Source organism: Astatotilapia calliptera, chromosome 22, assembly GCF_900246225.1.
Source record: "Astatotilapia calliptera chromosome 22, fAstCal1.2, whole genome shotgun sequence".
NCBI classification, from domain to species: Eukaryota; Metazoa; Chordata; class Actinopteri; order Cichliformes; family Cichlidae; genus Astatotilapia; species Astatotilapia calliptera.
This window is the reverse complement of record NC_039322.1, coordinates 9,721,725-9,736,687: the sequence shown is the minus strand read 5'-3', so window position 1 is coordinate 9,736,687 and position 14,963 is coordinate 9,721,725. Positions and strand designations below refer to the sequence as shown.

Genomic DNA, 14,963 nt, shown 5'->3' with positions numbered 1-14,963 from the left:
GGCAACATTTTCTGTGGAATTTGACCATCATTTGTACTTCACGGCTGACTTTCCCCAAAATAAATAATTGACACGCTGTTGCTTTGGGCCAAACACAGTTCATGACATTCAAAGAAGAAATTGTAAGTTATAGCTTTGGCATGTTAAAGCTTTATACCAAGATAAGCAAAAAGATTTAATAAGCAAACTAATGAGGCAACATGCTGGCCATTTCTGAAAGTAAATGGAGGGCACACTCTGGTTTCAGGGTGTGCCTATGTATGACCAGGTGGTCTTTTAGATTCAAAGCCTAGAAACTTGACTGTGCAGCTAGACAGAACAAAAAGGCTTTTCAACAGACACATCTGATGATACCAGCGATAGGAGGATATAGATGTGATAGAGAGCGGGGGTGTTGTGCATTTTTTCAGAAAACTTATTACAGAAGAACAAATGTCACAAGGTTTTGATCTGTCCCATCCTCTGTGCTGGTTGGCTTCTACCAGTTTCTCGTCTACAGAAGGCAAATAAACAGATCTATGTGGTTATTACAAACAAAGCTGATCTAGAGCAGACTGTGTACCCTTTGATAAACTCTGCTAAACAAAGCACTATTTAAAGGGACAATTTGTATGCATCTCATTACTATGGAAATATTAGAAACAATTCAAATTTTATTTTTTATAGAAGCATTTAAATAATAGTGCAGGTGGCCTAGATACTTCCCGTGGCTTAAGTGAAACCACTGAACGCATGTGATATGTGAATTAGGTGAATTTGTGAGTGAAGTCTGAAATTTTAAATGTCTTTTAAAGATTGAAAACTGTTTATTCAAGCATGTGCACAACTATTGAAAGCAGCTGAAATGCTAGCTGAATTGGGGTGAAAATAGTAGAGGTCACCAAAGCTTATTTGACACTGCTAAACCTTGCAGAAAGCCTCCCCAAAAGAGTTGAAGCTGTTGTAGCTGAAACGGTCCACCAACATCATATTAACCCTTTGGATTAAGAACTGGACTTCACTCGAGTGTTCTCAAAGAGCTAAAGTATGAGCACTGATGATGTTGGTCTAAAATGCACAGCAGATAATGTCCTGAGTAGTTTAAAAAACTATGATGAAAAACAAGAAAGAAAAAGATGAATGGATTAAAAAATAAATAAATAAAAATACACCCTTATTTTGTAATCTTTTCTACAATCATTTTATTCAATATTTAATATTTTAAAACCTTTCCCTCCTACATAACATGAAATTACATCTTTAGTATCAAATATTAACATACAGCTGAAGCAGGGAACACAGAAACATACACATTAAGATTTACATCAAAATATGTCAAGAAACGGTAACTCGACAGAAACTGCACAGTTCATTGCACTGGACCATGCATGTATACGTAAGTGCAACATTTCCCACAACACATACAGGATTTTTATATTACATATATAAAAACAAAAAATTAAAAGCGTAACACGCATTTCTTGAATACTAAACATCCTTTTGGCTTCACCCATCCAGCTTCACTATAAACCCCAGAAGGCCATTTTGTTTTCATTCCAGGAAATCAAATGCCCAAAAGCAATTTGAATTTCAAACTTAGATTTATAGTAAACAAATGTAGGACGAGATGATGTTCCTCTTCTACAGACAAAAAAAAAAAAAAGCCCCCATAAACCCAGATTCCGATAAACATGGAAATCCCAGGCTGGATAATCAAATTGTTGACAAATGATCAGCTGGAAGGTCAAATGAAAGTCGCAGAACAGTGTGAACCATATATGGAATTTTCACTGTACATCCTCAAACAAATAACATGTATTTGCCATTGCTTTTCGACTCATGCTCCAAATAAAACTAAACAAATCAAGGCACTTATTTAAACTCTTCTTTGGTAAAATACATTTTGAAAATGATTAAAAACAAAAAAACAAAACAAAAAAAAACATTTCATGCTATGAATGCAAACTAACAAAAAACCTTGAAAACAACTTGGGCAGCTTTTGCAGGGCATCTATTGCTTCTACGCATTCTTGCTGTTGGATACTGATTTCAAACTAGCTCATAGGTTTTAGAAGGAATTGCATGTCCTGAGATGCAGTAAGTCATGAAACAGATACAAGAGTGGATACTGAAATATCAAGACAATATCACAAAGTGGCAAAGATAAGCTCGGTTCCTGTGCTGCTGATGGCTACAGCAACTCTATCTCCCACTGCTGGCTGGGCCTCTCATCATTCTCGGGCATAATGACCACGTGGTCCTTGTCGTAAGTTTTGCCACCTGATGAAAAAAGTAGTTTCACAATGTAAATCTGACTAATTATTCATGCTGTAGTGGAATGTAACTAAATAAACTCATTTTCATTGTGGAATTGTTATTATTACATTAATACATAAAAAAAATATCCCTGCCAGTGAACACTTAAAAAGGGAATATGCAGGAAAATAAACTTGGACACTTCTGAAAATTAAGTTAATATCATTTGAGATTAGATAAGATTTTGTGATGACCAATTATAACTTAATATTTAATAATTTTAGAAAATGAAAGCCAGTAAAAACTACAATAGCCACTAACAACTTTACACGCAACAAATGTTTAAAGGTTAAATTACCACATTTTCTTCTCATACCTTTAACATCCAGGACCATGCCAGGGAAAGTATTGCTAGTGATGAGGCCTTTCATTGGGGCAGTCCAGGTTTGAACGGGCTGTCGGGTTTCTGTCCACAGAACCACCTTTGCTGCTGGCTCTATGTTGCCAACCACCTGAAGGCTCATGGTTGGGGACAACTACAGAATACACAAAGTATTATGTTGGAAAGAATTGTCAAGATTTGAAATGTATGACTGTGTTGAGGTTTTCGGAGATGTCACCAGCATTGTTACCTTGTTTTTAATCAGTCCATCCTGGTAGAACCAGATGTCACTCAGTGGCTCCACCTCAGGCGTCACCACCACTCGTCCTGATTTCAACTCCTCCACGCCACCCTGGACGGACAGGAAGTGACCTCGCTCTGTGTTCTTGATACGGAAAAAGTGGCGCTTCTGTAGAAGGAAAAAAATAGCACAATGTATTACTGTTATAGAATCTGTGGGCAGGCCAGACAACTCAAAGTTATTTGTAGTTTTTTTTCTTTTTAAATATAGGGACCAACAGAATCACCATTCTCTCCGTTTTGGAACTATTGGATACTTTTAATATCTGAGATTTATAAAAATGTCAGCCTGGTTTACTAATAACACTAATGAGTGACCTAGAACACCAAAATCAACACCTTTAGGATCAAATTATTCTTCTTTAAGGCTCCTAATAAAGGCTTTGTTTGTTTTTTAAGGCTCCTAATGAGGGTTTTTCGATGCAATCTTCACTTATTGTGTAAAATGAAGGCTCTGAACTGGTGCTGGCGACAGGAGCTTAAGTCTATAAACATGATTTAATGCCATTAAAAGCAGGAAGAAAATAATCGTATAATTTTCTTTTAATAATTAATAAAGATTCAAACTTTCAGAGGTTCTCTTATTGTGTACCTCATGTTAAAAAGTCATTGTAAAGAATACTTGTTAACAAACCTGTCTGACTGGGTACATTGAGCCAATAGTGTGAAGGGAGCTGAACTTTGGCCAGTTGGTGATTTCAATTGGCTCCAGCAGGAACTGGCGCCCCCTGTAGTTGCTGTGTTCACATATCACCCAGCTACAAAGCAGGAAAGTGGACACAAAGAATTACTTATGACAACAGTATCCAGGTTCTCAGCAAGATATTTTTGGTTCACTATTAGCTGATGAAGCCATTTAATTGCATGTAAGTTACCAGCCGCTGTTGACTCTGAGCGACAGGATGTGGTTGTTGAAGCCTTCTTCTACCATACTCAGGATCTCTGTGTCTGTGGTGATCTCTCTGCCCTCCAGACACTCAAGCCCGAACAAAGAGATGGAAGGAACTGAGAACAACTGGAGAAAGAAAGAGCATTTAGTAAGGCCATTGCCATTGTGTGCAATAGGTCGGCACCCATAACATGAAATCTCCCACTCGTGGGACTAATAAAGGTAGCTTATAATCGAGAGCAAAATTTTCCTGTGTGAGTGCATTTCTTACCAAGGGCACAATCTTAACAGAACGAATGGAACAGTCAGGGGGGCAGCCCATGCTGGTTAGATTGGGGTAGTCTCCTTCAGATAAGACATACAAGTTCCCAGAGAACTGTTCATTCTCATAGACGACCCAGCTGAAATACACAGTGTTAAATTGTGTCTTTATTGCTTTGCTTATTGACTTGAAAAAATAAAAAAATACACACACACCAAATCATGTCAACTCTAACTTTTACTCACTTTACTTCCTGCTTACTCACCTTCTTCCCGTCACTCTGCATGACTTGGTAACTAATTTTTCTGGCATTTCCTCCTGTTTGCAGTTAAAGATGTAACACTCTCCCTGGAAGTCTGGCTCAGAGTACAATTTTATCTGACAAGAAGAAATAGGCAAAGCAAGGTGAGATGCCAGCTGAGAACATTTATATCTGTACTGTGACAGAAGCAAAGTTAACAGGGAAAATGTCAAGGTGCTTAACTTTGACCAAGTTATTAGCTTTAAGATATGCTCCATCCTTGAAAAAGGTTTTAAGCAAACAAAAAGAAACTCTGGATTCAAGTAATACAGTTCAATGTAACCTTCGCACATTGTTTTGGGACTGCTATCAGGCAGGGGACAGAGAAAGGTGAAGAAAAACAAACTCTACTGCAGTTTATAAGTTTACACTAAGCCTGTCGACCTTTGAACAGTGGAGCAAAATAACTAAAAAACAAAACAAAACAAAAAAAACCCTGCATAACCCAAGCTTAGAGCAATTCAGACAGTCTCTTCTTTACAACACTGCTTCAATTCAATTCCCCATGAAAGCTTTCTTTCCACATGACTGTACTTACCTCATCCCTGGACCTTGAACTGTCATTTGGAGCCTAATAACAAGACAAAACAAAACAAAACAAACAGAAGAATTACATGTCTGCACAGTTCTTAGTTTAGCAGTTTGAAGATACGACTCCCAGTGATTCTCACCAGTAAGATGGGCTGAACTGAGCAGACACGAGTGTCTTGAGACCCCCAGTCAGCACAGTTATTGTAGAAGCCTTTCTCTAGAATGTACTGGTGACCAGAAAAGTCCACATGCGAGTAAGCGATCCATCTGTAAGGAAGACAAACAAATACCTGATTATTGTAAAACCTGTCAATTCGTCGGTACAATGTAAGAAGAGGGTAAAAATATATATATTAAAAAAAAATTTAAATACTGGTGTCTTCTACACACTTACGCCCCACTGATTACTTCGATTGAACGCGTGGAGGTTTTGTAGCCAAACAGCTCAACGTCAGGGATGGCCTCCGTCACCTCGAAGGTCTTCTCCTCTTGCACTCCATCTTGGTCTTCCTCTAGCTGCTCAAACATCACCATGGCAGGGTCTGTCAAGTCCTGCAAGAGACAAAAAAAACAAACAAACTGATTAATAGTCTGCATTCTAATATTTATCACGTTACTGATAATATAAATCATATCGGAGTCGCTTCATTTCTCTGGAGCCTGTTGTTATGAGTTTGTTGTAGACTTGTAGTCAAGACCACCTAAACCAAGATCAAGACGATACCAAGACAGACCGAGTCAAGACCAAGGCAAAGTCGAGACGAGACAAAAAAAAAAAGTCTTTAAACTGCAGCCAGATGCTGCTTCGTTTACAGGTGTCAGGCATATTTATGTGTTTTTGCAATGCACTTGCACAACCCTCCTCACTGCTGTCTACTGTCTCACTCACTTACTGAGAGGGCAGACGCACACTCCACTTGACTGTCGCGTCTCTCACCCTCTCTGTTTTTAACATGATGTGATTGGCCACAATATGGAGGAACTGGAGCATAGCTGAGCCACTGTGTGAGAGCTGAGCAGCGAAAGGAAATTAAGTGAGGAGCCGGCTCTCACTCAATGGGAGTAGACTCTTCTGATTCATTACAAAGCACTCTCTAAGCACGGCTCTTAGAGCTGATGCTTTTGAGCATGACACATTATCGAACGTTACGTTGTGTGTCATGGATACTGTTGACTCCAAATCTCCCGACAACTGTGTCGATCTGAGACAGCGAGACCAAGACAAGACCGAGACCACGTAAAAGTGGTCTCAAGACCGGAGACACGTATTAACAATTTCAAGTTAAACGGCCCTCTTGCAATTTAATGTGCAGCTTTCACTTACTGGGAGCCACAGTGGTTTCGTTTAAAGACTTCGAAACATGAGAAGAATGAACAAATATTAGTTCTTATGAAGTCATTGTAACTTACTGCTCGAATGACCCTAACAGAGCGCAGTTCAGCATCACAGCCTCCCCACACCCTCCAGTCATGATACTCTCCTTCCTCCAGCAGGTACTGGTGGCCTCGGAAACCCTCCTTCTCGTAGCCCACCCAGCTACAGAAACAGAGAAAGGCACATGGCTTAAAAAACAAAACAAAAACAAAGTAATGATGTGATCTGCAGCTGTTAAAACTTGCAAAATGCCTTTTCAAGGATCACCGAATACAAACAGGCAAGAATACCACTTACATTCCTCCTAGTACTTTAAGAGAGCCCACGTTATACATAAAGGTTGTTTGCTGCCTCTCTATTCTGGTCATAAAGTCTCTCATGTTGGTGGTTATTGTCCTCGATTTCCCAGTAAAGTAGGGCTTTTCATAAATCACCATCTGGAGACAAAAAGTCAGCTTTTAAGTTTCAGTAATAGTTTCAGTAGCAGTTTGTGAACAGGAAAATTCATCCTTCTTCACCTTTGGATCATTCAGATTTTCCACCTGTGGTTCACCCTGTGAGTTAAAAAGAAAAAGAAATCCAAATTAAGTGCAAGTGATAAAGAAGGCAGATTGTAAGTGCTTCTAGAAGTGACACTTACTATTTTGAGTGGATGTAATGACCCCACATAGGGCTGTTCCACCCCCCAGGCTGCTGGGTTTGAGTACCCCCCAACCTCCAGGACTCGTGGTACACCCTGGAAGAAAGGCTGTGCGAACACAAGCCACCTGAAGAGCAGAAAAATAGATGTCAGTAAAAAACATTAAAGCAATCTGATTTGTCAAATTGGATGAAATGCAACACTAGTGACAAATGATCAGTATAATATTAATTTTGGCTTTACAAAGCATTTTGAATAGATCAACATCACTCACAGCCCTGCGTTAATAATGATGGAATTGGCCTTAATGGGGAAACCAAAAATCCTGGCATCATCGGAAGTATCTCGGAAGATGACTTTCTTTCCCTCCGCTTCCTCTTCAGGGAAAAGGCTAATTTCTGGAACGCTGTAGTCCTGAGGGAGGATAGAGGGAGGCTGTAACGCTGCTATCACATGGGAAACACGTGACTTACAGATAAACATCATAATGAGTAGATTTTTACACCTCCAGCATGGACAAGAAAGTTGTCCAACCTCTGTTAAAGGAGCTTTCGCACCAGTTGGGTCTGGATTGTCAGATATTTTAACTTGATTTGTTTTCTGAGGAAAATCAAATATGTCAGTCTGTAGGCATTTTCAAAGAGTATGGGCGAGAAAAAGGATGGGAGCACAATGCCATCTGAAGATAAAGAATGTTATACTCTTTACTAACAGAGCAACACTGTTATTGTTCTGAATACAGAATGAGCTGATGTCAGACAGACACCTCTACCAACCAATCACCGTCAAGTACTGGGAGACAACCCACGCAGGTGACATTATATAGGTATGGCATGTTAAAACAAAAATAAATATATGCAATAGATAAGTGTCTCAGGCTTTTTGATGTGAATAGTCCATATATCTCAGATTAATAAAATAGTAGAAAATAATTAAATATTTATTTTCATGCTTCAATGTTTCAATCCTTTAAAACAAAGTACATTTGTAGTAGTATCTGACTTGTCATACTTGTCGGCCCAGTCAAGTGTTGACACTTATTTTTGACACTAGATGGTGCCATTGAGCTAAGGAGCAAACAGCCACTCGCAAGATTGAAAACAAAACATTTAAGAAATCAGCCGTTCATGCTGATATAATGATTCTGCAATAAAATGTTCCACTGCACTCAGTTAGCTTTCAAATCCTAATTCAGGCTTTGTGGCAACAACCAGCGACAACAGAGGGAAAGAAAATTCTTCTTACCCTCACTGCTCTTCGTATGGATCCGATGAGGAACCTCCTGGCTGGCTTGGTCTCCTTCTGCTCATCATTTGTGTCTCCGTTGTGCTCTTCTCCCTCATTCTGTTCATTCTCTTGCTGCTCTTCTGGAGGGCTGAACGGGTAAGTAATCTCGATGTCACCCTCATCCAGAGCAATCTTCTCCCCTTTGAAGTTGGGTTTCTCATAAAGCACCCACCTAAAGGATTAAAAAGAAGAAGAAAAAAAGAAAAAGAAAAGAAAGGGCAGTGTAAGGTTACAGCCTGCTGCGTATGACCGTTGTTTCTCCTGATAATATGTTTATGCACTTTTCATAGACATTTACTGTTGCAACATCATTCTGATGTGTCAAAGCAACGAGTATTTCTCATTATTAATGTAGAGATAGTATTTGTTATTACTCTCATTAATGCCAGTGTTGATTTTACCCAACTATACGGCTTTGTTACTAACAAAAAGACTTTTAGAGGCAGGGACATTAAAAACCTGACACTAGTCATTCACTACTTTACAATTTTGCTTTTAATAAACCCAAGGCACAAAACTTTATGGGAATCAGAAGCTAAATGAAATCCTACTACTTTGTTACTTTTTAAGATTGGCTTTTCTTTTACAGCCCTCTCTTTAAATAGAACAACACACACTTTCTCTTTCTTATAGATGAAATTCTGCATGAACAAGCAATCAAACGCACTGCTAATAATGAAGAATGTCAGGCAGTTTTTCTACCACGGTCTGGTAAATGTTGTGCAACTCCAGCGCTGCTACAGTTACAAGGATTATGTGAAATGTGATCAATAAATATAGCCTAATAAATGAATATTCCTCTCTAAATATGAGTAAAAATAGAAGACACCATAGTAGAAACATGCAAGCAGTGTACAAGTACCTTTAAAATGGACCCATATGCAGTATGCTACCAATAAAATCCCAACACTTGAGCTGCTTGATAAAGGTAATCTCTTTATAAAAGACAGATTTTTTTTAAAGTCAGAGGCTGATGGCCTACAAATGCCACTTACTTTGCATTCTTACATTAGAGTATTAGCTGTGGTTTGGGTAGTGGCGCAGGAAATGGTGTGTGAACTGACAGTATAATCATCTCATTGTAAGAAGCTGAGGAAGCATTAGTCTAGTGTTAGTACAGGCCAGCGCAGCACCAGCAGGGTTACTGCAGGTTCACAGAGCTGGCTGTGTTTGACAAAACATTCCATGTCTGAGGCAGGTGTGTGTTTAAGCTTGTGTTTGGGGTGTGTTAACGATTGAAGGAATTTGCATGCCCACAGCACATCAATAGCAGTCTTGTTTTTATAACGCTACCTGATCACATCCGGAGAGAGTTTTATTTGGAAAAACCGCTGACTTGCTAAACACTTGACATTTAAAAGACAAAACCAAAATTATATATATAGCAAAGGTTAGAAGCTATTTTAAATACAATTTCCTTAAAGTGAGATATACGTAGTACACTTGACAAAAGGTTTTGCAGCTATAAAATCTGGTGATTAAACAGTTTCTGGTTAGAAAAGAAAAAGAAAAATTTAGTAAATCATGAAAAACTTCTTTACTTATTTCCTTGTGAAAAGCTTTGTGTCACTTAATGCCATTTTTTTCTCTTTTAGATATTAATGCATAACTCTGCAGTGAGTATGTAGTAAGAAAGCGCTACTTTCTGCATTTGGTAAATAAAAGCATTTAAAAGTCCAAAGTCCCAGACACCTGTATTAACTGTGGCGTGGATAGGGGTTCTTTGTTTCACTGCATGTGGGAGTGCCCACAGGTGAAAGTCTTTTGGGAAAAGGTAATAAATCTGTTAGGCCAAGTTAAAGTGCTAATTTGATATGTATGCTAGACTTGTAGTCAAGACCAGAGGGTTTGGAGGCCTATCTCCCCCTACCACCACTTCCCCTGCCAGTGGCGGACTCCCTCAGGTGTCGGTGCGTTGGTGGTTCTTTGTGTCTGGGGGTGGGCGTCCAGGTACACACTGGCTCACTCCTTGGCGGCCGCTTATCGGGGCCTGGAGCCTGGGGCTCGCTCGGGCCACTTCGGAGGTGGGGTGCCCCCGGCCTCTCGGCCTGGGGCTCGGTCACTCAGGCACAGCTGGCTGCCGGTGGAGCTCACGGGCGCGTCACTGCAACTCCCCCTGGCTTCTGCTCCGCGGCTGCAGAGTGAGCCCTCATCTGGGACTCTCCTCAGCTCTTACTGGGACAGTGGCGCGGCTGCCCCTCTGTTGGTCTTCCTTGGTCTCTTGTGTTCTGGGGGCCTCTGGATGTCTGGAGTTTTGATCTCCTACATACCTGCTTCATACCCTGGAGGACGGGGCTGTGGCTCCCCCACACTCCCTAGCAGATCGTTACATGGAGAAACCTTTGGAATGCAAGCATGCTGATCCACACAGGTGTACACACGGGTATTCACAGACGCGGACTACAGCTTTCTTGGCTGCTGCCTCAAAGCACATTGTGCGCTGTCTATCTTGCGTGCTGCACAATATCGTTTATTATTTAGTATCTACTGATATCTACTGCTAACTAGTTTATTGTGATGGTGCTGTTTCTTTTTATTATGTTGTTCTTTGTTGTTTGCTTTCTCTTCTGTTTTTTTTCTCCATACAGGTGACCCAGGTGGGTTTTTTTTTGTTGTTGTTTGTTTTGTTTTTTTCTTTCTTCCCCCCCTTCTCACCGTCTCTTCTCCCCTTTGGTTTTCTTTCTCTCCCTCTCTTTCTTTCATTCTTTCTCCCTGTCCTATCCCCCAGTCATGTCTGTCCCGTTTGTAGCAACTGAAAATAAAATAAATTCATAATTATAATAAAGGTCAATCAAATGGACCAATATGGCAAGGCCATGATGATCCACTTGGTAAAATAAATCCGCTTGGCATCTTTCTTGGCCTTAAGACAACAATTCTGATGGCTAAAGATCCAAACGGGACACAAAAAAAAAAAAAAAAAAAAAAAAAAGACCAGAGGGTATCGAGACCAAGACAAGACCAAAACAAAAGTCCGTCGAGACCAAGACCATGTAAAAGTGGTCTTGAGACCAAGGCCGGTCTCGAGACATCCAACTCTAAATGTATGCCTGCCCCCCCCCCCCCCCCCCTTTGCTATGGCTTGCTTTATTTGTGTTTCTATTATTATGCCTTTTGTCATTATTTTATTTTATGTTCACTGTATATTATGTAAAACTAGTTAAAACCTAATAAATAAATATGTAAAAAAAAAGAAAAAAGAAAAGTCCAAAGTCCTGTCCTTTTACAAAGTTAAATACATACATGCATGCCTAAAATACAATCAAAAATACAAACGAGACAACAAGTAATATCTGTTACCGACAGCAAGAGGATCCATATGGATTTGTTTTATGGGAGAAGGGGGAAATAAATAAATAAATGCTTCCAGCACTTACCCTCCTCTGACCACCCTGATAGAGATGGTTTCCTGCAGCTCCCAGGGTGTAGCATCAATGACATCACCGTGTACCTCAATCCTTTGGCCGCACATACCCGGTCGGTCAAAAATATACATCTAGCCGGAAGGAAGACAAAATGTTAGCATAAATTATGACTGTACACTTGTAAAATCAGATGTTTTAAGGCTGCAGGTCATATAATCAGATATTAATAATAATAATTATGAATTACGTTGAGTATATAATCAGTGTTAACATTACAGTAGATGTCATTTAATACTACGCAAGCACCTGGGATGAAACTGTAGAAAAGACAGAATTACTGCAGTCTTTATCCTGTGCTGCAGAAGAGTCCTTTATATTGTCAAAGGAAAATAAAGCCAACACTGTTGAATGGCATCATCTCCAGTTTCATATTCAACCTTAACCTTTAGGCGTTTAATACTAAAAGAGTAGAAAGCTGACTATATGGTATTGAGATTGCAAACTTCTAGATTCTGTTGATAATCAGGAAATGCAACTATGCAAGAACATTAAAAAGTGGAATAAAATTTTGCACATCACAAGAGAAAATGGAGGTACAGATGTGCATATATTGGTGTATATATGGAATTTATTGAATAACAAAAACCTGCCCAAGTCTAAAGCACAGACATGTTTGGGACATCCAGCTTTAAGGCCCTACAGCATGGGAGAGAACCTAAACCTAAATGGAAGCTCCTCCCCAATTATTAAGAATCATTTGTGGGTAACCTCAGTGAGAAAATCGAAGAGCTCTCCAGCAACAAGCACAAGCAGGTCTGAAATTAACACAAGGCCACAATGGTACAGGCAATAGTGTAGTAGGTATGCACTTTAGTTACCAATCAAAGGCAGAAATTCCACAGAAGAGGTTTGGGAGGGTTTTTATTAGCATCTGATAACAATCCTATCGTTTAACCAGACAGTCCGCGTCGTCTACTGCAGAATGGTTATGAAATGATGTGTAGGCTCCTACGTTACCAAGAAAAACAGTTTTGTAACAACAACTTATTCCCCCTCAGGTAAACTAGCAAGGTGTTGTGTACTTAATGGTTAAAAGACAGATTCACAAGAAAGCTCTGCTTTTAACGGCCAATTTTTAAATTGCACTTCAATATGCTAGCTGACATTACTTTTTAGCCACTTTCTAGTTCAAGTTAGTGGCAAAAGTGGCTGTCAGCTTATACACGTTTCTAAAAAGGCACGTGGGTGAAAACAACTCTCACTGAAGAGTGCGGTTTGTGTGGCCAACTCACCTTTCCAGGACGAGGATTAAGCTTTCCATGTTCCTTCTCTTTGGTAAGCTATGGACAAATAGCAAAATTGTAAGGATTAAACGGACATCACAGGACATTATTTTCTTTTACTTTTTTTTTTTTTAAAGTACTCTTTGGGGGAAAAGAAAACAGCCTTGGTAAGCCACGAGCATGTAAGATTTAGACACGCTATTACGCCCAGGTTCTAAACATGCCACACAATCCAAACAGTGTTACTGTACTGTCACCTTGTTCAACAGGTTCTGAGGAAGTCTGAAAGATGATGTGAGAAGACTTAAGATCCTTCACGACAATTCAAGGACAGCTTTAACAAAGAGGAATACATTCCTCTACTGAACCTTTGACACTTCTGACTTGGAACTACAGCATGAGCTCACATGACAAAGAAAGACATTGCACTGGAAACAAAAATAAATGTGCTGTGCACCCAACAAGTAATTAAATAAATTATTTTTAAAGCTGAATTGGTTTTAGAATGTTTAAAAAGGACAGACTGCAATGTGGTTGAAGCCACAGCAAATTAGAGTTTTCGGTGATACTGGTGTGTGGTGAGGTATCACTTCACTGCTCGTCTGGAAGCTCTGCAGGAAACCGGTTACAAACTAGATCATGTTACTGACCAATGAGTGGCAACAGCTGAAGCTAAGGTTTCAAGAGTCCCTGACCTAATTTAATTCAGAAACATGTTTGTTGTAATAGTAATAATAATAATAATAATAATAATAATAATAATAATAATAATAATAATAATAATAATAATAAAAAACAAATTTTAAACATGAATAAATAAAAAAAAGGATGAAATGTATTCATACTTAAAAAACAAAACAACAAAAAATGTAAAGACAAAATAGTAAAACAAACAAAAACAAACACAGAAGGTAGTAATCCCACTCAAACGTGACTGGGTTTTTTCTGTTCTTCAAGTTTCTGAACCCTTGAGAATTTTCCTTAAATTAATAGCTTTGCATTTTCACAATAAATTATACCCAGTAGTTCATACTGATATCGTACGTTAAAAGGTGACCATTGTCTGCAAATCATAATTAATTTGGAGTTTTTGAGTTTTAAGTTAGCAGTAATTGAGAATCACTGATTAAAAACTTTCACTTGCAAAAACCTACTTAAAAAAAGACGACATGTGCAGCTGTGGCATTAAACTAGTGGACCAATTAAAATCCTGATTAAGAAAAAAAAATGATGGAAATGTAAATTACGATTAGGTTGGCCAACTGTTATTGTGCCTCAGGCTAGTAGCAAGGCCAAATGCTGCACATTCAGTGCAGCACCTGCTTAAATAACAGATGGTTTTTTTTCTGCATGCCCTCTGCACACGTTTCTTTTGTTAACATCACTATAAACCTTAAGCCACAAATCATTCAAAGTCAGAAAGCTACGTCGCCGATGGAGACTGCAGAGTTTACTGCCTTCTTGATGCCCTACAGAAACAAACTCACACAGACACGTTTTACCTTCTGTTCCTTTCCCTCCCTGCAGCCTGGGTACAAGATCTGCTCTCCAATAAAATGAGCTACCACAAATGGAATGTGCAGTTTCAGCAAATCACATATTTAAAAACAAAACAAAAAAGTTTGACCGTGTAATGAAATAACTGACGACTGCAGCAAACAAGAAACTGGGGAAGAGAAGGGATAACGGCTGTCATCTTTTCTTCTCACACAGGTGTCGCCTTATGTGTTCCTGTCATAATTCATCTAATCAAATATCAAGTTTGAAGAAAAACAAAACAAAAAACTAGGGTGTGGCCATGTCTCTGCAGGAACAGACAGATAGCTGGGATGGGTGGGGAACCCAGCTGAGATCATTTAAAAACAAAATAATAATAATACCACGGCTATTTAAGCAGTTGAAATGACTATAAATATACATCAAAAAAGGGTTCGCAGGATGAAATCTCCTTAATTCTTTGAGAACGTGATAACGAGAAATAACTAGAATACATCAGTGGGTGTAAAACTCTTTTGAAGTAATGCTCGTGTCTTAGACAAATAATCTTTCCCCCACAGTTTGGCTCACATCAACAACTCAGGAAGCACATCAGAAGTCAATATTAGTATCAAAC

General features: G+C 39.1%; 1 protein-coding gene across 1 annotated transcript in view; it reads right to left on the bottom strand.

Moving 5' to 3' along the window:
- Positions 1-1,171: 1,171 nt before the first annotated feature.
- crybg2 (crystallin beta-gamma domain containing 2) overlaps positions 1,172-14,963 on the bottom strand; it is a 37,060-nt gene continuing 23,268 nt past the window's right edge. Inside the window, exons 7-24 of the mRNA XM_026155965.1 lie at positions 12,860-12,907; positions 11,580-11,698; positions 8,161-8,374; positions 7,190-7,329; positions 6,916-7,042; positions 6,794-6,829; positions 6,573-6,712; positions 6,311-6,437; positions 5,295-5,452; positions 5,041-5,167; positions 4,908-4,940; positions 4,334-4,446; positions 4,078-4,207; positions 3,793-3,932; positions 3,552-3,675; positions 2,868-3,026; positions 2,612-2,771; positions 1,172-2,259 (exon numbers count right to left, since the gene is read on the bottom strand). Of these exons, the coding sequence (XP_026011750.1) occupies positions 2,171-2,259; positions 2,612-2,771; positions 2,868-3,026; positions 3,552-3,675; positions 3,793-3,932; positions 4,078-4,207; positions 4,334-4,446; positions 4,908-4,940; positions 5,041-5,167; positions 5,295-5,452; positions 6,311-6,437; positions 6,573-6,712; positions 6,794-6,829; positions 6,916-7,042; positions 7,190-7,329; positions 8,161-8,374; positions 11,580-11,698; positions 12,860-12,907 (2,184 nt within the window). The 3' untranslated portion in view covers positions 1,172-2,170. The remainder of the gene's footprint in view (positions 2,260-2,611; positions 2,772-2,867; positions 3,027-3,551; positions 3,676-3,792; positions 3,933-4,077; positions 4,208-4,333; positions 4,447-4,907; positions 4,941-5,040; positions 5,168-5,294; positions 5,453-6,310; positions 6,438-6,572; positions 6,713-6,793; positions 6,830-6,915; positions 7,043-7,189; positions 7,330-8,160; positions 8,375-11,579; positions 11,699-12,859; positions 12,908-14,963) is intronic.